Genomic DNA, 23669 nt, shown 5'->3' with positions numbered 1-23669 from the left:
CCACCCACTTACCCTCTTCTTACCCTTCTCGATCTCTTAGTCTTTAGACTTCTCTTAGGCTGGACGCACACCGACCTGCCAGAGTTCACGCGTGCTGCCAGAGAGACTGGCAACGCTTTTAAGGGTGGTACTGCTCTATCGTAGAACGCATCTTTTCGTTTTTTTTTTTTTTTTATCACGTTAATGCGATCAGCTATCAAAAGCGTCCGACAAGGTACTTTATGACGCGTGACTACTGCAATGTATCATCGGAATGTGGTGGACCACAAGGATTGGAAATCGGCACTGTGCGCTCGCCCTTATACTCCCTGCGCCCAACTAACAGAACCTTTACTGCTCGCCGCTCTGCCCCAACGCCGTCCCCTTCTCTGATTAATCGAAAAATTGTTTCATTCGCTCGAGCACGAGGTCCCTCGTTTAATTTTCAACTTCCATCGAGCGAGCCTCCTTCGATCCGATGGCGTTACGCAGCGCCACCACCCCTCCCGTTGGAAATTACCTCCGATTCACGTTTACGCGAATCTCTGGCCGGCATTTTGTCGAAAATTGCTTGTCGCCGGTCGCAATTTCGTCAATGACAGATTGGTAGCGCGTACACGCGGCTCCGCTTCAACGCCGCTGGAAACAAAACACGCCCGCTTGTTTTTCAAACGATTTAGGGGCGTTGTTTGCCAGCCGCGGGGCGCACCAGAGCGCGAAAAAACCGGTCGTTTATTTCCGCGGAAAATCGCGGAATTTTCGGCTCCGCCGGGAATGAGCCCGATACCGAGGCGCGTTTAACACGTGTCCGGGCTAAAAATTAATTACGTTACACGTATCGTTACTTCCTTTGTCGAGTGAACGACAGGCTGTTATGTACACCTCTGGTGCGGAGCTTGTTCAAATGGAGCTGCTGTCACTGTCGAACAGTTTCTTCTTGGAGCTCATACGAGAAATATCTCTCTGCGTCAATCTACTTTCCAACCAAGATTTAGTTGTTGAATCTTGGAGATAATTAAATATCATGTCGTAGCACCCGGTTTGAAAACGCCTGCCATATTAACAAGAGGCGCAGTAGAGATGCTCCATCAATGGTCAGACGTGTACGTTGGCGACGTCTGGGTATCAAGCTATCCAAACTTTCGAGCACATTCGAAGGAAACGCGAACCCATCGCTATCTACCACCCGCCACTTTCGACGTTACAGCCAACGTTTCCAGATAGACCAGTCTACTTAACTCTATGGATCCCTCTTGCCTTTCAAACGTTAAAAAGATGCCCAAGTGGAACGGGCCGTCTACCTGGAGAACGGTAATCCCTCGACCTTTTACTTTATTTCTTATGCTTCAGTTTAATTAGTTCCCCGATAATACCCCCGCTATCTCCCTCGCTTAGCGGAGAGAACAGCCTTCCTGCGCCCTGCCATTCCGTCCCTACAATACCGCGTCCCCGCTCCTGGCCAAGCAACGATTGGTAACTTCTTACGATTTGAGAATCGTTCGAAGACTCTCCATCGATCTAGTTTCAGGGGTCGTTCGTTCGAATCGCTACGCTGCTTACTATCTTGGATTTAATGGTGATCAAAGAGATCGGGAAATGGCGGCGGGCAGCGGGTAAATAAAACAGGAATCGCTCGCAGACCAGCTGAATCGATGATTTCAGCGAGCGTTGATTTTAATCGCTCCTATTTGACGCGTATATAGTCGACGATATAGACTGAAGCGGCGAAGAATCGAAGGAGCGTCATATTTCCGAAATTACCCGCGTCGCGCCCGCTCTCTGACTCCATCCATAAAATTTCCACCGCGCGAACGGCAGAACGTGACGTTGAATCGAACCACAAACGATTCGATTCGGCAAAAACGAAACGGCGACTCCTAGCCCAGCCGTGTTGAAAAAATAACGAGCGTTTGGAATCGACGAGCGGGCACGGGATCCCGTGGCTGACATAACTCGCTCGGCGCAGCTCCGCGTAAAGTTCGCCCCCCCGTCGATTTCCCCGGCAGGTTTCCAACCAGAAAACGATTCGAACCGCTCAAGTCGTATGTTTGTTTTGGAACTTGCGCACAGTCGCTTTCCAGACCGCCGACGGCTACCGCCACCCACTGGCCCCGCACCTTTCACCCTTTCACCCCCATCTCGACTCTTCACCCGGGCAACCGGCAATATCTCGCGGCGCCCATACCCACCGCGGCCCGGTCGCCGGGTGAAAGAGCACCCTTTTGGGGTTTGTGATGCGTGCAGATGGCCGTGCAGAGGGAAATCACGCGTGGCTGCGCTCAACTGCACGGTTGCACCGCGAATACACGCCGACCACCGGCGAAACGTTCGACCGACCCAACACCAATTAAGCCAATGACGTTCCCCGACACCGATGATAATGGTAACACTGCCTGTTTTCGATAGCCTGTATCCTATGAACGGGATGCCAAATGATCGCCGCCGCGACGACGAAAAAATAATAGCGGCTGACGATCGGTTCGGCTACGGGCGTTTATGCAGCCGCGCATTTTTATCAGCGATCGACCGATCCACGGGACGAGCGTTGTTGCGAAACAATTAAACAGTTTCATTCGGTTGATCTCGTTTAAGTCTGATCGAATAAAATAGGAAGACTAATAGGATCGGCTGTTGTAAAAAAATTTGAACCGTTCAACGGATATGATTAGTGGGTCCCGCGAGGACATCGATTCACCGAGACTACCGAAGGGGCCAGAATGCCTTTCAACGGCAATGACCCGTGAAATTGCTTTACGCAGCTGGGCTATTACGCGTCTGAAAATTTCGCGAGGCATTCGAGATCGGCCCGCTGTTTGATGTGATACGAATATTATACGTATACAGCTCGACGTCGGCCACGTTTGATTGCACCGATCGCGCAATTATCGCGGTCCTCCCCCTTTTCCCTCTAATAAAATTCAACCGCACGCGTCTGCACGGGGCATCGTCGATCGCGCGACGTGCGAACGTTTACGCGCGGGCATACCGTTTTGAAACGCGCGCAATTGCGATCGATACGATCGACGGGATAGGAACAGAGCGCATCGATGGACAAACATTAGCGTTTTCCGAATATTCTGGAGATATCTACTTAACGTGCGCTCAAACGCTGTTCGAGTGTATACCCACGTGTATGTACAGATGTAAAAAAACCGACCAATCAAAATATTGCGCCGTTTTACTGAAAATGTTCGATATTAAAACACATCGAAACTATTTCAAAGACAGGTTACAAATATTTTGATCAGAAGACGAGATATTGGGTCACGTTGAAAAAACATTGGCTGGCAATATTAACAAATATCATAGATTCCACGATATAAAATTCATTTCCCTTAAATCGGAACCTGGACCGCGCTTACACGCGATGTTTTCGTACAAGGTCTGGATTAATTTTCGCGCGATCGCCGTTGATGCGTGATTGAAAACGTAATCGGCGATCGAGAGTTCGGAGAAATGAGAACAGGGATAGGATATAACGGAGTGGCTCGGTCGAAAGGGACGAGTACCTTTTAGGAGCTTAGAGATTACACTTGGTAGGAGCTGGTAGTAATGCAGCAGAGGTGAGTCTCGGAGGAGCAAGCCGTACATTCCCACGAAGGATTCGACGGAACTTATAATACCTGCGATGCGGGATCGGTTGCGGCACCCTTCTATCCACCTACTGTCACCCTCTTCGCGCAATCGTTGCGTCCTTAACCACCCTTACTCCCCCTTCTCGCTACGCATTCATAATTCAATGTCAAGCGCCACTTATCCTGCTCCTGGCCCGTTGAAGCCTTCAACCAATTTCATTGATTCGTTCCTTTCTTCCAAGCCAATCTCGCTTGAACAAGGGGAATACGCGCAGCTTCGCGAAAGGGCACATTCAAATATTTGTTGACAAATTGATTTGAAGAATAGACTCTAAAGGATATCGAAGAGTATTGGAATGTAATTACAAGCAAGTAGAATGCGCTGATCAGTGACAGACGTTCATTCGATTTCCATTCTGGAACCAATCGTGATATCGACGCGAAACGGAAAGCATATTCAGGAGCAAGCATCCCTTTATCTTCCAAGCGCACTTCAATCAAAAATTCAATACTGCCCCGGTATTTATGCTTTCGCGTTTACCAACGGAAATCTCATAGCGTTAGGATGCTTTTACGACGCGATCCGAATATTCCCTCCCGTCCACGAGATACTTAACGATATTCGAACAGCCGATGCGTGAAAACGAGCAGCGAGTACTTAGATATTAGACACCAGCCGCGGTGGGGTATGAAAAATTAAGCGTCGCATCGAACCGCAAAATCTGCCGTTAGGGTGGCGCGCAAGCTGGGAGAACGTCATTTAACGGGAGAAATACCTTGAATAGCAATGTCCATTATCGCGGAGTTACACCCGAACGGACACCCCGTTCCATCACAATCGTATTAGGGCCAGGGATGGTATCGAGCTCGTACCAGCGCGACGAAAACGTTATCAGACGAACGAATAGGAAGAGGGTAGATAAACTGGGACGAAGGTGAAAGTAAGGAGGAAGAGCAGTTTTCTAAGTAGACAACGCGAGTCGAAATTGCGAAGATTTCTGAGAACGTGTAATCCTCAAACATAATCATTTGTCACGAACGGGGCATACTCGAGGACGAGCGATTCAATACGCAAAATTTGTCCCTTTCCCATACGCTATCCAGGATCGCTTTATAAAACGCGGCGGATGAGACGTCGTACGTGTGATCTCAAGTATTCAACCGAGAAACGTACACCGACAACGTATCCACTGTATCTGCGACACTCTCGTAGGTACTTGGCAGAGTGGAATGCTGTCGCGTATTCGCATAACAATCCTGGATCGTGTAATGCGCAGACGAAAGCTTTCCTTGCACGAATACCCGAATATGCAAATGCCATCGCAGCATCAGACGCGTCTCTTCGCCTTCGAACATCACTCGAGGGTCCTTTTCGTTAGACGTCTCTATCCTTCGTCGCACACCTACCGTATCGCTGAAAGCTGTACTCGAGAAAACTATCTCGTCAAACGAGACCACGATACTCGCACCAGTTGTTACGCATTTTCTACAATAATTTCTTTCCATCCGAATAAAATTGGAGTTTGGATGACTAGCGGAGACTGGCAGCTCGCAGCCGCGAAGGCGAACGAACAGCCACCGCAGGGGGTATACGTGTTCGACCAGGGCAAACACCTCGCGTGGCCAAAGAGACGCCTCTTGCCGTTACAAAGACGCCGTTGCGAATAAGACAGAGCCGTGCTCTGGGTTCACGGGTATTTATTTTGGCAAGTACATCGAGCCACCGCTAGCGTGCATACAGGAAATGGTGCAACCGTGAAAGAACGTATTGTGAAAATCACCCGATTTCCGGAGTCCGGGCACGTCGCGCGGGATGGAAAGAAGAGGACTTGTCTTCTGTTTGTGCAAACCGCGAAATGCTCGTATATACGGGGTGTCCCCGGGAGAGCGACGGTTTTGGTAACGATTGCGCGTTGCTTGTGCGGAAAATTGTTCCCCTTTGTCTATTCGCTTCACGCGGTACCGAAACACTGTATCGAGCAAAATTTGCCGTGCGAAACCGTATCCTGGGTGTTACTTAAACGCGTGAACGACGAGGGCTAGGTATGTACAATCGAGGACGATAGTCGGATCGATTTTCACCGAGGATTCGAGACAAAGAGTCGAAAGGGGTAGAATTCTTGTCCGAAGATCCGGAACACCTGAAACGGAACCCACCACAGTCGCATTCCTGGCTTATGAAGGGTCATGCAGTTTGTGGCCCCGGATTCTAGAATCTCAAGGGTCCCGTTCCAAGCTTTCGCTCGCACAGCCACGGCCTCGTGAAGCATGGTAGTCCAAACTGTTAGGAAGTGATCCGTGGAAGGTCGTACCGCCCGCGTTTCGACCGTTTCGAATTCCACGAACGTCCGTGCTCACGACGGCTATGCCATTTTGTGGTTTCATACCCGAGAACGCCCAGGGACCGGAACCACTTATCCAAGTCCTCCGACTATTCGTATACTTCGCGTCAGAATTCTCCTGGATAATTTGATAACACGTCATTCGATACCACGATCCGTGTAACACGTGTAAATTCCTATTAACGTTCATTCTCTCGATCCGCGTCGCGGTTTAATTGAACCGGTCATCCACTCCAGTATTCCGTCGACATTATAAAAACTTTGCCTAAATCGACGTGCAAAAGTGCTCCAGAAAATTGCAAAACCCGCATCGAGTGTAATGATTTGCATGCGAGGAACGATTTAGAGCTCAAAAAGTTTAAAGGGCCGTGTAAGGTAGGCTGCGCGTAAAGGAAGCAACAGATAGAGAAGCATAATCGTAAAATACGATGGAACGACGATCTTCCCATCAATTTAGCCGAAGCGTGTAGACGGCTATTTCACCTAATCCTGGGATGCCTTCGCTGGTCCCGTGCGGCAGCTATAAAGCCACAGTCACACCAGCGTTAATTTTGACAACGAAAACATACGGATTTGACGAACGGATGAAGCTGATTGCGAAATGATTGTACAGCCCGTTTGATCGCAGGCTTAATTTTTAATTGAGAGTTGATGCTTATGCTGAACGAAAGTAATTCCTGCGGCACTATAAACGCACGCGTACATATCGCTCTATGCCGGATAACGTCCACTCAAGAATCAACTGGCGAGCAAACGATGGCCATTATTCGCTCATATCAGCGCTTTACGAGATCTCGCGTCGTAAAACAACGCCGAGGAAACGCAATCCTTCCTTTTATCCTGCTAATACCTGCTTTCAGACTTCCACGGTAAAAAATAAAGATCGCGTTGACCGAGTCAATTTTTGAAGAGAGAACTTCGTTACGTAAAGTCTCCACTTTTTAGCATCACTTTATTGCCAATAATTTTCACTTATACAACAAGCAAGATTCATCAAATCGTAACAGCACAATTATATGAAACAGGTATAAGGAACGCCATAAATCACGAGAAAATCCAATTATTCGTTATTACTATCCCACGATGGTATGTACAATGAACAATTCATTTAGTACGTTCTACAGAAACTGGCCTCTTTTTCTGGTCTTCTAACATTCGCGACGATCTTTAATTGGGAAACTTTCGAGCTGAAAAGTCCAGATAGCATCAAAACAAAACGATTGTAAAAACCTGTCCGTCTACGCCGTGAATCGATCGACTCCGTACTCTCGGATCCTTGACAGGAAATAAGACGATCTGAAATGTATCCACGCTCTATAAATTACGCAAATAACCGCGACCAGACCAGACCTCTGTGAACCTCTTCAGAAAAAGAAAACAAACAAATTCCTTCGAGCTCCCATCTCGAAACGAAAGTCCCGACGACGACATTTCCCCGCGAATAATTTACCTCGTTATATTTACGTTTATCATCATTACTTTTCTGACCCTGAATTTCCCCATCTTCAAGCTCGTCAAGTCTCCTCCCGCTCCCAGCTCCACTCTGCCTCCTCCGATTTGCTCCTGGTGCCTGTTCTACGCGTTTCCAGCTGCTCGTCCTCGGACGGCCAATTAGACCTAAAAGGGTCCTCCTCGACGTCCGACGATTTCAGACTGGCTTTGTTAGCCTCGGACCCGTCGCTCCTCTCCATCGACGCGGACTCCGTTTCCTCGGATCGCGAACTGGCCCTCGTGTTCTCCTCCGTATCCGTGCTCCTGCTGCGCGCCAACGTGATCGATTCCGACTCGTCATCCGCGAACGCGCCCGTGTCCTCGTACTGTTCCGCGCTGTACTCCCTTTTGACTTCCTCCGCGGAAGAGTCCTCGCCCTTCGACCTCGACTCCGCCCGTGGTTGCTCCCTTGGCTCTTTGATCGCGTACGCGGAAGCTTCCTCGTCGGAACGGGACTTTTGCATCTGCCAAGCCTTCTTAAACGGATGCTCCCGCTCCTGTTGAACCAGCTTGGGCCTCTCCGGGAGAAGGTACTCCGGGTCCTCCTCGCTGGCCTGGCTCTTCACGATCGACTCGCGTTTGTACAGACCGCCAGAGGAAGACCTGCCCGTCCCTTCGCTGGTACCCTCCTTCCTCACGATGTTCCATCCGGAATCGGTCAAGTCGGAGTCCTCCTGCGACAGTTTCGAGAGATCCTGCAGGGACACTCGTTTGCTGTCCTTCGTTAGGACGAAGTTGTAACTGGCATCGTCGTCCTCTTCCATAGAAGTCGGTTGGCTACTGCTTGTGTACGATCTCCTCCTAGACGCGTCCCAGATGACCTCCTCTTCGCTCTGAGTGTCCTCCCGAGGTGGTGGAGCCTGCTCGCGATACTCTCTCCGTCGCTTGTAAGCGAGATCCTCCTCTGGCTCGCTGGGCTCTTGAGAGGACCCAAGCTGAGCGACGCGCGAGCCTACGCTAACCGTCCACGAGTCCATGTTGTCGTCCGCGGAAGGGTCTTTCAGCAAGGCTATCCTACCTTCCGCGGAGGATCTCCTTCTAGGAGGGATCAAATCCCCCTCTTCCGGCAACGGATCCCGTTCCTGGGTCGCGAGCTTCTCCATGAACTGCTGCCGCCGTATCCTTAATTCGTTCTCCCAATCCTCCTCGTCGCTTATCCTCGGCTCCGCGGACGGTTGCCGTTTCTCGAATTTCCTCCGCGACGAGGCGTGCTCGTCCTCGCTCTCGGAGGAGTGCGTTCGCCTCGCGTCCGCCGATCTCAACAGCGGCGGTCTTGTTTGTCTTTGCGCGAGCTCGCGTTCCTCCGATCGACTCGAGAGCCGTTTCGAATCCGCGCCTCTAGAGGAGGAACGTTCCCTGGCCACGAACTCCCAGGAACGATGATCGTCCGATTCCCTTGTCGCGGATCTGCCTGCGGACTGGGATCTCCTGTGTCCTCTGCGATCGTCCTCTATTTCTTCTTCTTCTTCTTTTTCTTCTCCCCGTCTTTCTTCCACCACCTCCGCCGATTGCCTTCTTCTTAGATACTCGTCCTCATTCTCGCTGTCCCGCGTCGACAATCTTTTAACGTCGAGACTTCTAGAGAGCGAACGTCCGCCACGTTTACCGCTCTCCTCCCAGTCGTGCTGCGTTGCCCTCCTTAGATTCAACGCTGCGCCCTCCGAGTCCTGGTAATCCCTTTGCCCGCTTCTACTTCTGTATCGATGGTCCCTGTACTCGTCGTCGTCCGTGGACGATCTTTTGTTCAGACCCTCCGATCTGTCCCAGGACGACAGAGTCCTTGTCTCGGAGAGCTCGTGGCCGATGAACGACCGCCTCCGTCCGTCCGGTTTCTTCAGGATCGGCACGTGAACTTGCTCCTCGTCCTCCACAGTCTCGTGGCCAAACCTCGTACCGCCGTCGACTATGTCTCGCTGCCAGTCCCAACCGGTCAAGGCTACCTCGTCCTCCTCGAAAACTTTCTTCTCCTGGATTTGCTCCGGCTGGCTCGGTTTCTGCGGCGCGGCTAACGGTTGGGCTGAAGTCGACCCTTCTTTGGCGGGAACTTCCACGTTCAGAACGTCCGTGCTCTCCATCAGCACGCTTTTGATCTCTTGCATCGGCAGGTCGAAGAACAACGTCAGAACGATCGAGACGGCCATGACCGCCGCCGCTTCGAAAGGATCGATCTGTGGACCAGGGCGTTCAATTTGTTTTAATGCGACCGCGTACACGATATACGAATTTCTCATCGTCTGATTACGTACCGCCCTGTGAACCTGAAATTCGCTCGAGTATCTGGCGGTCCCGACGTTGTGGAAGAATACCGCGAACTGCGTCAAGTACACCGCGTACGACACCCTGCTGAAGACCATTAGCCAGTGGCTCGAAAGGAATCTGTTTATCATACCTGCGGGAACGGGACAATTCGAGAGATTTGATGAGAAAAACGAAACGTGTGCCGCGTTATGGGTAACGTCAAGTATCGAGAAAGAGACCTCCGTGATGCGTGTAACACGCGAGGATGAACCAACACAGAGCCAAAGCCCACAAGACCGGACTGATCACAGCGTAATTGGTCGCCTCTTCAGCGTCGTACACGTAATCCCTCCTGGCCAGGTGCCACGGTGAAAATAACGACCAAGATCCCAAGGCCATCGCGATCAGCCATCCCAAGATCACTAACACCTGAAATCACCGCGTCGCGATTATGGACGAAAATTGATCGAAAAACGGATCGAATACCTTATGGATTCTAACGTCTTTCCCAGTGTAGCGCAACAGCACGCCGAGCCCAACGCCAAATACGTACGGCGTAGCTCGGTGCAACGGTAGTATGTAAATTAAATTGCCGGTCCTGTAGAGATGCTTCAATCTGAAACAAATGAGCCGGTGAACTGGTTGAAGTCGCGAATGAAAATTCGAACAATGCACACTTACGACATTCCATGAAAGATAACGATGGAAAGATAGTTGCTCATCGTTGCCACGTAACGTAGCGTTGCCGATAGTAGGATGAAGAAAAATATGACGAGGATCCCGATTATTGGTCTGCATTCCAAGAAGAAGACCAACATCGGGGCTAGTAGCGACAGTTGCATGTCCAATGCCAATTGGTGGGTGTGCGTCGCGCACTGTCGACAAAGACAGAATTTTCGTTCGAAATCGATCGTTACAAAAATGTAAGAGAAAACGAATATAAAGATTGCTTTCCCGTGAACGTCTTTGCAAGCTCGAGTGCCGCATCAATTACCATTTCTTCGAAAGGAAAGAAATTCTGTATGTACAACAAATTTGTCCACGCGTTGCTCTTGCAGAGCTCTGCATTTGGCGTTACGACGCTGTTCCATTGTGGTCCCGTTCCCACGTGTTCCATTATGAACGCGTACCAAAACACCACCGCGAGTAACGCTGGGGTGAGCCTGAAAAAAAAAAGGTAAGAGATAAAAGTGTTCCGTATTTAACGGACGAATTCCGCTAAAGCGACGATAATGGACGTGTCAAAAAATGGATCAGTTATTCGTGACAACTTGCCTGATGTATCTGGCGATGAAACGACAAAACCAGCGAATTTCACCTCGCGTTATAAACTCGTGTGCCATGTTGTAAGCAGTTAGAACACCGCTGATTAATAAAAACGTGTCCGTGTAGACCATCGACGCCCTTAAAACGGTGCTGATCGGTATGTTCGCGACCTATTTTAACGACCACTCATTAAACACGTCGAGCGCGACGCAAGGATAGAAATCAATGGAATTTACACTTCTTGGTTTACCTCCGTGAACGCGATTCGATTTGAAAACGGTAGCCTAGCTATGATTGGGATCTGATGAGCGACGTAAAGAACGATCGTGGCGATCGCTCTAATCCCGTGAATGCACGCGATATCGAAATCGCTCGTCCCTCTCTTCAACAAAGATCTGACGGTTCTCCGTAAAGAAAAGGCCATTATTATTCTCTCGGAATAGTTCCCTGTATGGAGAAGCATAAAAAATGTATGCGTGTACGCGCGTAAGTTTAAACTTACGAGAAAGTACAAATTCCATACCTTTTCTTTCCGTCACCACCAAATAATCTCTCACGGTTGCTACTGCGACGAGACACGCGAATATTGCGTAAAAATACCTGCAAAACACATCAGCTTGTAATTAACAACTCTTCGATCCGAGAGCTCGTTCATAATAAAATTATCAAGATACGTATACATACAGAACGCCAATCGTTTCTTTGGAATAGCTTCGCGATTTCTGTTGAACGTAGCACATATCAGGATCAACGTCCACCACGAATTTGATCCCTACGGTAGAATTGTATTCCCTCAACGCGTACTCGAGTACGTTTCGCGCGTCCTCAGCGGTGCACGCCGCCGGGAGGCACAGCGCCCAGTTGACAGTCGTGAATTTTGGAATAAAATGACCAGGCTGAAAAAAATGCGAGCATCGTTCGCTCGTGAACGCGTGGAAATTACAGCATTAGCCGATCGAGAGCATAAGATTCTTGACTCACGTCGTGCATGGTTCCCCTTATGAAGCCGCGCGCCTGCATCATATTAACCGGAAGCTTCATGTCCGCGCGAGACGGATACAAATCTATATTCGCCAAGCAATACTTGCCCTGGACCTTCACCGTCTTCTCGTTCAACTTCACGTGCGCCACGATGCCCAGACACTCGTCAAAATCGCCGAACTGGTTCACGTTCCCCCGTAGCAGGCCCGAGGATAGCTTCGCGCTCGCATCTAACACTGACGCAGGGGATACATTGCAGTTTTTCTCAAACGGGACAACATTCGTAATGAAAATTCGCTTACTTTGCAGGGCCCACAGCTTGTAACCCCTTAACTGGCGCAGGAAGATCCTCCCGTGCTGCTGACACTCGAGGTTCTCAACGGCCGTGAAATTTGGCACGAAGGTCGGCACGCGTAGTATCGCATCGTTCAACTCGGACAAAGTGAAAGGGGCCTCCACGTGCGTTTTCGTTTTTACTTTCGACTCGCCTTCTACAAACAGCATCGTGCCGCCCTTTTTAGCTCGCAGCGACCGACATGAAACGATACGTACGACGTACGACAGGGGTGGGTTCTACTTAATCTTTCATTTCAGTTATCTATACGTCGCCTCTCCATCTTGAATCCAGCCCTGCGGTACTTCTCACGTATCACAGAAAAACGATAGCAAAATTAGTGCTAATTAATTTCGCGAAATGTTGGACGATTCGCAGTACTCACTATCCGACCGTTCAACTTCCTTAACTTTAACCGGTGCGGTCTTCTTTACTGGCTGTTTTGCTGTTTCCTGTGGCTTCGACATTTTCCCTTTTTCCTCCGATTTCACCACAGCCTTCGCTCTGGACGATTCGGATTCAGATTTCGTTATCTTGCCGGGTTCGACTTTCTTCGTGGCCTCAGCTGGCTTCGTCGTAGCCTCCGCTGGCTTCGCTACAGTCTCCGCTGACTTCTTCCCTTCTGGTTTCTTTCCTGTTTCAGGTACTCCCTTAGCTTTCGATACTTCCTTCGGTTCGATCTTTGGTTTCTCGGTAACCGCCACAGTTGCCGTCGATCTTGCCTTCTCTTTATCCGCGTGTCTACTCTTCTCTAGTACTCGTGGTGGAGGTGTGGGAGCCGCATCTTCAACTTCCTCGCTCTCGTCTTCGTCCTCATTTTCATCTACCTTATCCTGTTTCCTGGATTTAATCATCTCTCTGAATCCTTTCTCAATACTCGCCTTCCTCTTAGATTCCACTTTCGTTTCGTCTTTCACCGTGTCCCCCATAACTTTCCTACCATCCCTGATTGCCTTCGCTGATTCGCTCGCTCTATCCTGCCTGTCTTCTTCGACCTCATCTCCCGTCCCCCCATCGTCGCTGTCCCCGTTCTCGTCCTCGTCCTCCTCACCGCTGACGATCTCCTCACCGTCATCCTCCACCTCCACGATCACCTCGTCGTCGTCGTCGTCCTCGTCAACCTCGACGCTCTTCGACGGCCCGTAGGGCTCATCATCAAGACCGTGCCGATCGACGGGACGTCTCACCTGTCTAACTCGCTGCCCCTCCGTCCCCGCGTCGTAACCGTCGACAGACGTCAGCTCGACAGGTGGTTTCCGCGCGGTGCTGGCAAGCCTTGGTACCGTCGCGTCGCGCCACTTTCGGCTGGCCGTGCTCGTCGTCGTCGCCTTCTCCTGGCATCTGCCGAACATGGAGGTGCAAGAGGAGCCCCGGTGCGGCTGCTCCGGCGACGTGGCGGCTGCCGTTTGCCCCGACACCGGATGATCCCGTATGCGGAAGGCATAGCAGCGACCGCAGTAGCAGAGCAGCACCACCAGAGCGAGTAAACCGACGCACTTGCCCAGAAGGGCGGCAGCCATGTCACCGCACCGTTCGCATGGGAGAACCGCCGGACGTAGCACTGGTCCAGAGCTTCCTCGGCCGACTAGCAACGACGATCGACGGTCCGGTGTACCGCTGGCCAGACGGCTGCCGCTATTAGCAGCAGCGCCCGACGCAGATCGCACAGGGAACAGATTCCGAACGATTTCCGTACGATTTTCAACGATTTCTCAACACGTCACAGGTTTCGCCAGTTTACCGTCGACGGGAACACCACGCTGCGTTTCTACCCTCTATCTCTTTCTCTCTCTCTCTCTCACACTCTCTCTCTCTCTGTCTCTCCACCCCGTTCGTCTTTCTCTCTTTTTCTATCTATCCGACATGTAGATGTCTATCTGTGTCTATATCTCTCTCTCCCTCTCTCCCTATCTCCCTCTGTTCGTTCGCCTCTCCTCGACACGGAAGAACAGGTAACCCGGTGATCCTCGACGGACTATCGCGTCGTCCGCCTCTCTCCGGCGACGCGGCAGACGTCCCGGGCCACAACGTCCGCCAGCGGCCGTGCCTTCGTGAAAATTAGAACGCATGGCATCGTCCCAACCAGCTAGAAGTTTTATTTAGCATCAACATTTCGGAGACTCCCGTGCCGCGCTGCGCGCGGTCCCTCCGCGTTCTCGCCAACCAAGTTGCGCAACCGCCTCTCTCTCTCTCTCTCTCCGGGAGGAACCGTCGAACAGCTCGGGCATTCATTTTGGCATCTATCACGCTCCTGTGTCGAATCGCTTGGGAATTGTTGAAAAGACTCACTATAATTAGACCGCGTATCTACCACTCGCACGGTATGGCTATCATCGGCGTTGGTATCGGCGTACCAACGACTGTTCCTCACCTCTCCGACGACCCCGCTTATCGTGCGACGTTCGACGTCGATCGGTTCTAAAAATTAATCTGAATATTAACCAGGGTTTCGCAAAGGCGCGTGGCGGGATCGAATTCGAATTCGAGTTGGAAGAAGGATGCGTCACTTCTGTCACTGTGCGTATAATGCGAGCTGGTTACTCCGAGCGATCAACGAGCCGCGCCACAGACAGCTCGAAAATAATGTTCGCCGCTCGTTTCGCTCGCCCACGACGCCCGATGCCTCCGCCGCGAAGGTTGCGATTTCCCTCTTCGAGGCCCTGGCTTCGTAGCGCGACGGTGCGCCGTCTGGTATGCAGCCTTTGGGAATCGTCCAGATGCTGGCCACGCCGCACGACGGCTCGGCTCCGCGCGATCGTTCCTCGATCGTGACGCTCGATTTCTTTCCCGGATTTTCGTCTCTTACTTTTGGCCACGAAACGGGCGGAATCTGGCGAATACTTAATTAAATGCGTCGTGGGACGATGGATTTCTTTCCTACACTTTACCCTCGTTGAAGCTTGTACGTAGGAGGAATTTCGGGGATCTATATATCGAGTATGATTCATAAACGTGGCCCCCTTGCCCGACGATTTTCTAAACATTAGAAATTGCTAAATTTGCCCCTTAATAACGGTACACGCCAAGAAAAAGTCTGAACGAATCGAGCAGCTATCGAGATCTAAAATTGAACGTCACTGTTTCGGACAGCGCCCATTTCTTGAAATCTGCTATGTATCTGACGATTTACAGTTATTATACAATGTCTTCGTAATGAGCTGACAATTCTCGCCAACTGTTGCGTATTATGTTGCGCAAGCGACACGTTCGAGGTAATGCTATGCGCATAATGCAGTACTTTTACTAAATGATGTTATAAGGCAAACTGTGAAAATAGCGGGTTACAAAAACTAGAAGTGTGCACTTTAACCTCTAACAAAGTTATTTCTCTTACTTTCCTTCAACGTGATTCAATCTAGTTTCCTTCAGCAACAGATCAGTACTATCGAATTACATTTATCAGCGGTACCTTGTTGTATATACAAAGATTTTCTCTCCAAGCCTTTTGCTGATCAAAATGTTGTAAATTTAAATTCAAACGCGTAGCCACGTGACGGCGAATAGATGGAACATGTGAAAGTAACAATTATGTTACCTACATATAATGTAACAACATACCCTACGTTGGTCGTTTTTCTTCTGTCGATAAGAAGTCACTCTCGACGTACCGTTGACTATGGTAAAGAATAAGTTCACGATCCCAGCAACAGAGTGCGCTAAAATTTGACTCCATATTGCGCCGCTAACGTTACGTTTTACGCTATCTTCGGTCTTGCAATCCCATATATTTTCTCCTCTAAATTCAAATACTGTGCAGAGAAGCTACCAACAATTCTGTCCCATCCGAACGGGTAATTTTTCTTCCAAGAAAATGGAACTAAATGAACGAATTAATTATATAACTATCGTTTGCAGGCTGCAAGAAAGGGAGTAGGAATGAATAATGATAACATGGATGCACCAATAAGAATACGGAATCCTAATCGTGGTGTACACTCGAATATCGTTGAAACATCAATCTTTCCACAAATATTAATAACATATAATTTACTTAGGGAACATATAAACGTAAGTATTACCTACTATTACCTCGTACAGTTTCGGACTTATTAGCCTTACATTAAATGGAGATGTTAAATGAAATAGTAGTCGTAATTTCGTCCATGCGAGCCTGTAATTTTCTAGCATAAATAATTGGTGGTAAAAGGAACAAGTCGCAAACGAGAAGAAACGGCACGTGTATTGTGGCAACGAGTTTTGATTCGTGTTGCTTGTATTTTTCTGGTAACCTAGTCTCCCCGCATATATCACAAAGAGATAGACGGTAGAGAAAGGCACGCGGGTAGAAGTCGAACCGGGCCCGCACGCGCGCGCTACCATCTGTTTTCATCTAAAGACGTGGAGGGAAGGAGAGATCAAGCCAGGCAAGTAAAAGCAAGATCTGTTTTCATTTGCACAGGACTGCTGACAGACACGCGTTCGAACTGAGACGTAAACTGTGTTATCTATGCATGCAGCGTAGTAGTTACTACATTCTGGAATTTCTTGCATGACTTCGAGCCACGGAATTAAAGTGTCGCTTTTAAGATATCCACGTATCTCGACATTCCACGCCTCTCCTTACGAAGGGGGCGTTATGTATTGTTCGAGTAAATTCTAACCCACGCAAACATCATCACAATCTAACATTGAAACATATCAAATAAATAATTGATTTTATTTTTTTCAGATATAATCAATCATTATGAAATATTCCAGATTTGATATAATTTTCCCACGTTACGTGCGCGTGACAAATACAAAAATATTAAAAACATCGCGACACTGTTACATCGATAACATATCTCTGGATTTTTAATTATTAATCATGGAATTTGTTACTTATAAACAATGACACGGCGGGGCGGATAGCGTGGAAATGGAAAGTGACACGATGGTAGTGTCAATTGTATTTCGTGCAACATGTAGAAATGACCATACATCTCGGGGCTAATTGTCTCGAGGGTGGAAGAAAGAGAGGGAAATGGTGTAGCTATTATAGATAAATGAGCGAGGCTCGACCGGAACAGGAGTTTGGGCACGAACTTGAGCCGAAGTAGGGACGCAAGGTCTCCTATAAATGCGTGCGTGCGTTCATGATTTCCAGTCGGTGGGAGGTCAGCCTTTCGGCGAGAACGATACGCGTTGTTCCCTTTCTTTCGTTCTTTCCTCATTTTCCCATCTTCTTGTTCTCTCCGAGGACTCGCGCAGTGTGCCCGTGCTTACTACATTAACCGCTTCACTCAAATACTCCCTTGCATTTGCTCGTAAATCTCTACGTCTATATAATTACGTATTCTTATGGAAGAACGCGTTGATTACACGTAGAAGACAATACATTATATAAAATGATGAGACGAGTGGTGGAATTAATAATCGAGTAATAATATATTACAAAAGTAAGTACACGTTCTTATATATAAGTCGAGTGTCGTTTTGTGGAGGAGTTAATAGATTGCCACCATCATTTTAGAAAAGGATCTTCCCTCGAGCGTCGCTGAAGAGAAATGTTTTAGGCGAAGTATTGGAACATTAAGTCCTCGCACTATAGATAACAGAGTAGTAGAGAGTGCGTATTCAAATGGAAGAAACTTTCACGGCGCTACTTTAGAAAATATGTGTAATACACGCTCCAGTAATAATCGAAAAGCAACGACTTGTTGCTTTCCTCTCTAGTCGATAAACGCATAACGCGCTTCATTATCTCGGTTACAGATGGTTCAAAGAGATAAGTGAAGCCGCTTGAACAAGTTACGTCGAAAATATATAAGGCAATAAGAATCCACATTGGACAACGAAGCTAATTGCGTTGATGTTCGAATGAACGATTAACGCTTAACGCTTTCAACGATTAACGCTTCGCTAGCATCCGAATGTTGCAACCGATGAGCCGATAATCACGTGCTCGTACGAAACGTCAGAGCAGGCGCGCGTACACGCAGGCCAGAGTGTGGAGAGTGCACGCGTATATCACTGACATTTTACCGATAGAAACAAGAGAGTGCAAACACTGGGCTCTAGTGAGTCGGTGGTTTACCGGCAAGTGCACTTCCACGTCTATAAACAGTCCCAAGGATCCGATCAGCTCATCGCGCGCTGCGTAATTCGAGCCGCCAGTTCGTCAATACCGATCCTTTGTTTCGCAATTTAATGTTGACCTCGTGGCGATAATGTTGAACCAATATCCGGCGAACTCTAATGCCCCGTAACGGTGAGTCAAAGATGCATTATGTATGACATTTAACATGTAAAAAAGAGGAACAAGAAGGATCGTTTAACGGTATGTAATGGATATTGTCTATACACAAAGGGAGATTAAACGAAGATAATGCATAATAATCATCGTATTACGTTTCATGTTTAAACCAAGTAATGAAAGAATCGTATTGATTAGGAAGAGAACAGGAAGTATTGTACTAGCGTATAAATGAATACTTTATGCATGCGAGTGTTTGAATTGAAGAACTAGAAGAGGTCTCCATCGATTGTACATCGAATCCAAAGAGTGAGATTTGTTAAAAAATAGATACAAACTGGATTAGATTTTATTTCGTTCAAAATGTGGAGCACATTGAAAGATTTCTTGGAACAGTTCCTCTTGCTGGGATTATTCCTGGGTGTCCTGTATTGCTTTCTCACCTCCACCTTCGACTTTTGGGAAAAGCGTGGTGTGTCCTTTCGAAAACCCACCGTGCTGTTTGGGAACTTCGCCCCTATGTTATTATTCCGGAAATCCCTACCAGAGGGGATACAGGAAATGTACGAGTGGTTCAAAGACGAGAGATATTTCGGGGCGTTTCGTGTTAGATCGCCTGTGCTGATTTTACGGGACCCGGACCTTGTGAAGAACGTTTGCGTGAAAAATTTCGCCTGCTTCTTGAATCGTGGCATCCCAGTGAATTCGCAGGTAAAAGGAAAACATTCGAATAGATAAATGGATTTTGTTCAGGAAACAAAGAGGATCTGAAGCATGACAGATTTTAATGGAACATTGCTGTAGATAAAAATGTTCATTCATATGAAATAGTTCACGTTACCGTTAATAAATCTAACAATTAACGACATTTTTCATCTTCATCTAGGACACGCTATCCGCTCATCTGTTCAACCTAGAAGGAAAGAAATGGAAGAGCCTCAGATCAAAATTGACCCCGGTCTTCTCGTCCGGGAAATTAAAAAGAATGTTCTACCTGCTGGTCGAGTGTGGTGAGGAATTTCAAATGTTAATCGACGCCTCGTCCGGGACCGATCGGCCATACGAGATTCGCGATCTGGCAACAAAATTTACGATAGACGTAATCGGTAGCTGTGCATTCGGCGTTCAGATAAATGCGCTCACCGACGAGGAATCCGAGTTTCACAGAGCCGCTAAGAAGCTCTCGAAGCCTAGTTACAAGGCCACCCTTTGGAGGATGCTGAGAACGGCAGTACCCAAACTGTACAAGCTTCTGGGCGTCCAAGTGATCGATCCGGAGGTGACTAAATTTTTCAAGGACGTCGTATCGCAGATGATCAGACAACGCGAGGAGCACGGCATTAAACGTCACGATTTTATGGACCTGTTGATCGAACTAAAGAACAAAGGCACCCTGGAGAGTGAGTCCGCGAACGGGCAGATTTGCCACGACGAGGATACGGAGACAGCCGAGGAGATAGGTATGTTAATTTGCTAGACATGAAAATGAGCGGCGGTCACGGTCGAGAAGAGGAAAAACCCAGGGACACTTGTTAAAGCGTAAGAACGAGATATAAACTATTATTGCACAGGCGTATCGGTGCCTTTATATCTTTATAGATTGTTTTATACCTATGAAGGTTAATCCGTCGGCTGGTATATGATTGTCACTGTTCTGCGGTTTCACTATGGCGCACACTTTTTCGGGAGAACTTGCACAACGCCCATAGTGAATTGCAACGCTTTTTACAAGTGAACTCGACATCGTCAGAATGTTAATCAAAGAATTTTGCGGACGAAGGTTGTATGAAACGAATAAGAAAGGATACAGTAATTTTCATTCAAGCGTTGGAATCTGGGTGAGAAAACAAGGACTAATATTAATTAATGGATAAACGAACAATGACACTAGATAAAATTGATTGTTAGAGCGTGGGAGAATCATTTATCGATGCTTCAGTTTATTTAACCTTTCTATTGGCTCCGAGCAACTTAATTATGTCAATAAGGAAAGAACGTTACATGTCTAATTGATAAGTTTGTTCAGTCGGTATACGAGTAGTCTATTACACGCCCTGAGCGGCTCTAATATCTAGCCGCAAACGACACCGTTCTGTAACAAATTAATCAGGATGAAATTGACAGTAAGTACTTCATTCGCGCGATTGCTCCGAGATCCACGCAATGCCAATAAAATCGTGCATCGCGTTAAACGAAGCAATTCCTCGCGCACAAAGGAAGCATTATTAAGTAGCAGTTGTGAATCCATATATCTACAATATAAATTGAAAAGATGCAATTATCTCCAATCGAGTTTTTCACAATCCAATTATTTATATTCATATTCCAAAATTGTTATCAATTTATCACTTAATAGAGACTCATACCAAGTGTCTCGCGTAGGCATTAAATAACCGAACGATTAAAACATTTTTTTATCGAAAAGCTTTTATCGCCATTATTTATAGAATTGGACGAAAACAGCATTGCTGCCCAAGCATTCGTGTTTTTCACCGCTGGTTATGAAACATCATCGAACACCATTGCATTTTGCCTACATGAGCTGGCATTGAATCCTGAAGTGCAGGAAAAAACAAGACGCGACATACAAGACGCCATCGACAGCAGAGATGGAAAATTGACTTACGATGCTGTGCAAGACATGAAGTATCTTGATATGGTCATATCAGGTAATAAGCCATTTCCATTCTATCAAATTTCACAAGAAACTGTGTACCTCGAAATAGATAAGATATATGAGATATTCTTATACGTAGACTGATTGCCACTATAATTGCTATTCGCATATTTTCTAAGCGCTCAAAGTTCAAATACGTAAGTATGTATATCGTGTGGATTTTTATAAGTAATCTTGCCTTTCTGACCTTCAGGTTACATTGTGTTATTGATTAGGTTATTATCACGCCTGCAGTGAGATATAAATAAAGCCATGTTCCGTTTAAAGAAACGAAGTTCACCTTGGGATCTTCTTAACGCCTACACGTTAAAAGTAATTGTTTTCGTCACATGCCGCTTACTTTAAATCTTGAGAAATATTTGCGTATTCTCATTCTATTTGCATTAAGGATTTTTGGCAGTTTCAGATGAGAAGACATCCCACTTTACAACGTAAAAGCTTTCTTTAGTCTTCTATCCCGTTTTAATTCTGAACGTACCTAAATTACCCCTATAAATGAATATGTTGAAAGGATAGAAATTAAACAAATGACTATAAAAAAGAAAGAATTCCACCCTGTAAATTATTTTTAGAAACGCTACGGAAGTATCCTCCAGCCTCGATGTTGTCCCGGAGATGCGAACATCAATATCAAATACCGGGCAGTAAAGTCGAATTACCAGCTGGCATACGGGTCATCATACCAATTTATGGGCTTCACCATGACTCAGATTATTATCCCAACCCTGCAACATTTGATCCTGAACGATTCACGGAAGAGAACAAACGAACCAGACATCCGTACACCTATCTTCCGTTTGGCGAGGGACCACGCAATTGCATAGGTATACATCATCGCAAATACAATTAAACGTTTTTATAATTCTAACATCAAAGGTACGAAGAAAATGTGTATGCCCTACAAGATTATTACCAATTTGACTTGGTAGATTAAATAATGTCATGGCTGATATCCCAGGTTCTAATGAAAAGAAGAAAAGGAAATGTGTAACTTCTTTCCGTTTATTGTTTGAAAAAATGAATTGAAGAAATGGTGCGTCTGGTATTGATTTCTTGGCAATCATATTTCGAGAAAGTATTTTATTTATAAGAAAATAAAATGCGATCGGTTTGCTTTTGCAAATATTCGATATGTGTACTTTAACTTTTATTAGAATTCGATGAATCATAAATTATTATTTGAGAAAGCTGATGAATGAGTTACAATATACCGATCGAATGACGTCATAGTGATAAAACAGTTATATTAACAGCAGCCGTGTTTGTTTCAGGTATGCGATTCGCCTTGCTACAAATCAAAGTGGGGATAATTTCGTTCCTAAGAAAGCACCGAGTTGAAGTATGTGAGAAAACAATAACACCGATCAAATTTAGTAGACGTAGTCTCGTAACCACCAGCGAAAAAGGATTCTGGCTTAGAATTGTAAAGTCCTCTTAAGTTAATAAGATATAGAAAAAACAAATTTTTTACGTATAAATGCTAATAATGCTTGTTATGTACTTAAAATACCTTGAACAGGTGATCAATATTAATATCTTTTCCCTGTTAAATATTAAACGCGGCCAGTAAAACAATGTCAATATCGATTTCTTTTACATTTTTTTTCTATTTTTATACTCCATTGAAATAATTAAACGCATTTTAAGTATTTATTCGAAATTATAAATGATATTTTTTACAACGAATACTCGTACTGAATTTTGTAGTATTTTTTATAAGTATAGAGTTAACTATTATACATATACAACGCATTAATAATTGAGATTCGTATGAATCGAAAACGTTGTGTCATACATTATTAAAGAATTTGTACTTGTATAGATAGTGCTATTGCACTTTACTCTATAAAAAGTATTTTTATTCTTACGCAAAGAAACGTTTATATTTTTGTATTGTAGACATATTGTGTGTACATTACTTATATCTACCACAAAATAATATAAATAAAATATCCGCACCATTTGACTCTTTTAACCAATTTTAGGATCCGTGGCCCGAGCAGAACCGGTAGCTTAAAAACTGTAGCTTACCAATAGCCAAACCTATACTAAGTCCACGCTAGAAGCCCACAACTATCCCACATAGGACCTAGAACGATCCAGTCCAACCGTTGCAGAACTATAGGAGTTAATTCCCGTTCAACCACGATAGAAACCTAATGTGCTACCGGCTTCTTTTAACGACCCGTAAGAAATTAAAAGCCTGCCAGTGAAATTAAACCAAAGACTTATCACTGAAACAGTGTAATTCCTTCAATTTTCTTATTTCATTATCTATTCTGTTAAATTATAAATGATCTATCTATCGAACTATCAACACTATATATCTTTAAAAATGAAACGATCGAAAAATTATATGTATCACTTACCCCTTTGTGCAATGATTGTTCTTTTTTCTTGTTTTAGCTAGCAGCTTTGGATGGTAAAACGCACAAGCGATTGTTTAATGAAAGAATATCCCATATTATACTGTTTTTATTTGCACAATTCAACGGTTACACTGATGCTGAGCTTTTTATCATCGTTTTTACTCACTTTCGCAAAATCAACGTGACGCTCGCACACATAAATACACCTGCACGCCTTCGAATTTATATGTATAAGGGGAAGA

General features: G+C 46.4%; 2 protein-coding genes across 3 annotated transcripts; one reads left to right on the top strand and one right to left on the bottom strand.

Moving 5' to 3' along the window:
- Positions 1-6822: 6822 nt before the first annotated feature.
- LOC143422693 (uncharacterized) lies at positions 6823-13975 on the bottom strand. Of its 2 annotated transcripts, XM_076893509.1 has the most exons (14): positions 12592-13975; positions 12175-12363; positions 11873-12108; positions 11576-11787; positions 11415-11491; positions 11142-11338; positions 10901-11061; positions 10620-10788; positions 10307-10500; positions 10112-10241; positions 9865-10054; positions 9634-9776; positions 9038-9555; positions 6823-8995 (listed from the first exon to the last, which is right to left on the bottom strand). In XM_076893509.1, exons 1-14 carry the CDS (start codon positions 13724-13726, stop codon positions 7411-7413), a joined length of 5136 nt encoding a protein of 1711 aa, XP_076749624.1. In that variant the 5' UTR covers positions 13727-13975; the 3' UTR covers positions 6823-7410. The 2 variants fall into 2 exon arrangements, with proteins under 2 accessions (XP_076749624.1, XP_076749623.1); XM_076893508.1 differs by having other exon boundaries at positions 6823-9555.
- A 4723-nt stretch (positions 13976-18698) lies between these two features.
- LOC143422637 (putative cytochrome P450 6a13) lies at positions 18699-22604 on the top strand. Its single transcript, XM_076893432.1, has 5 exons — positions 18699-19092; positions 19268-19841; positions 20829-21050; positions 21631-21882; positions 22330-22604. The coding sequence occupies exons 1-5, from the start codon at positions 18745-18747 to the stop codon at positions 22494-22496; spliced, it is 1563 nt and encodes a 520-aa protein (XP_076749547.1). The 5' UTR covers positions 18699-18744; the 3' UTR covers positions 22497-22604.
- The last annotated feature ends 1065 nt before the right edge of the window (positions 22605-23669 follow it).

The sequence above is a fragment of the Xylocopa sonorina genome, chromosome 4 (genome assembly GCF_050948175.1).
Source record: "Xylocopa sonorina isolate GNS202 chromosome 4, iyXylSono1_principal, whole genome shotgun sequence".
In the NCBI taxonomy this organism is placed as follows: domain Eukaryota; kingdom Metazoa; phylum Arthropoda; class Insecta; order Hymenoptera; family Apidae; genus Xylocopa; species Xylocopa sonorina.
The sequence above is the reverse complement of the archived record's forward strand: the minus strand, read 5'-3'. Positions and strand labels throughout refer to the sequence as shown.

Excerpts from the sequence above, each read along its gene's own strand:
- LOC143422637 (XM_076893432.1), top strand. The coding sequence starts at position 18,745 with ATGTGGAGCACATTGAAAGATTTCTTGGAACAGTTCCTCTTGCTGGGA. Across the intron at positions 19,093-19,267 it reads GCATCCCAGTGAATTCGCAG|GACACGCTATCCGCTCATCT; the intron begins GTAAAAGGAAAA and ends ATCTTCATCTAG. Across the intron at positions 19,842-20,828 it reads GGAGACAGCCGAGGAGATAG|AATTGGACGAAAACAGCATT; the intron begins GTATGTTAATTT and ends CATTATTTATAG.
- LOC143422693 (XM_076893508.1), bottom strand. The coding sequence starts at position 13,726 with ATGGCTGCCGCCCTTCTGGGCAAGTGCGTCGGTTTACTCGCTCTGGTG. Across the intron at positions 12,109-12,174 it reads CAAGCTGTGGGCCCTGCAAA|TGTTAGATGCGAGCGCGAAG; the intron begins GTAAGCGAATTT and ends CCCCTGCGTCAG. Across the intron at positions 10,055-10,111 it reads AAGACGTTAGAATCCATAAG|GTGTTAGTGATCTTGGGATG; the intron begins GTATTCGATCCG and ends CGGTGATTTCAG.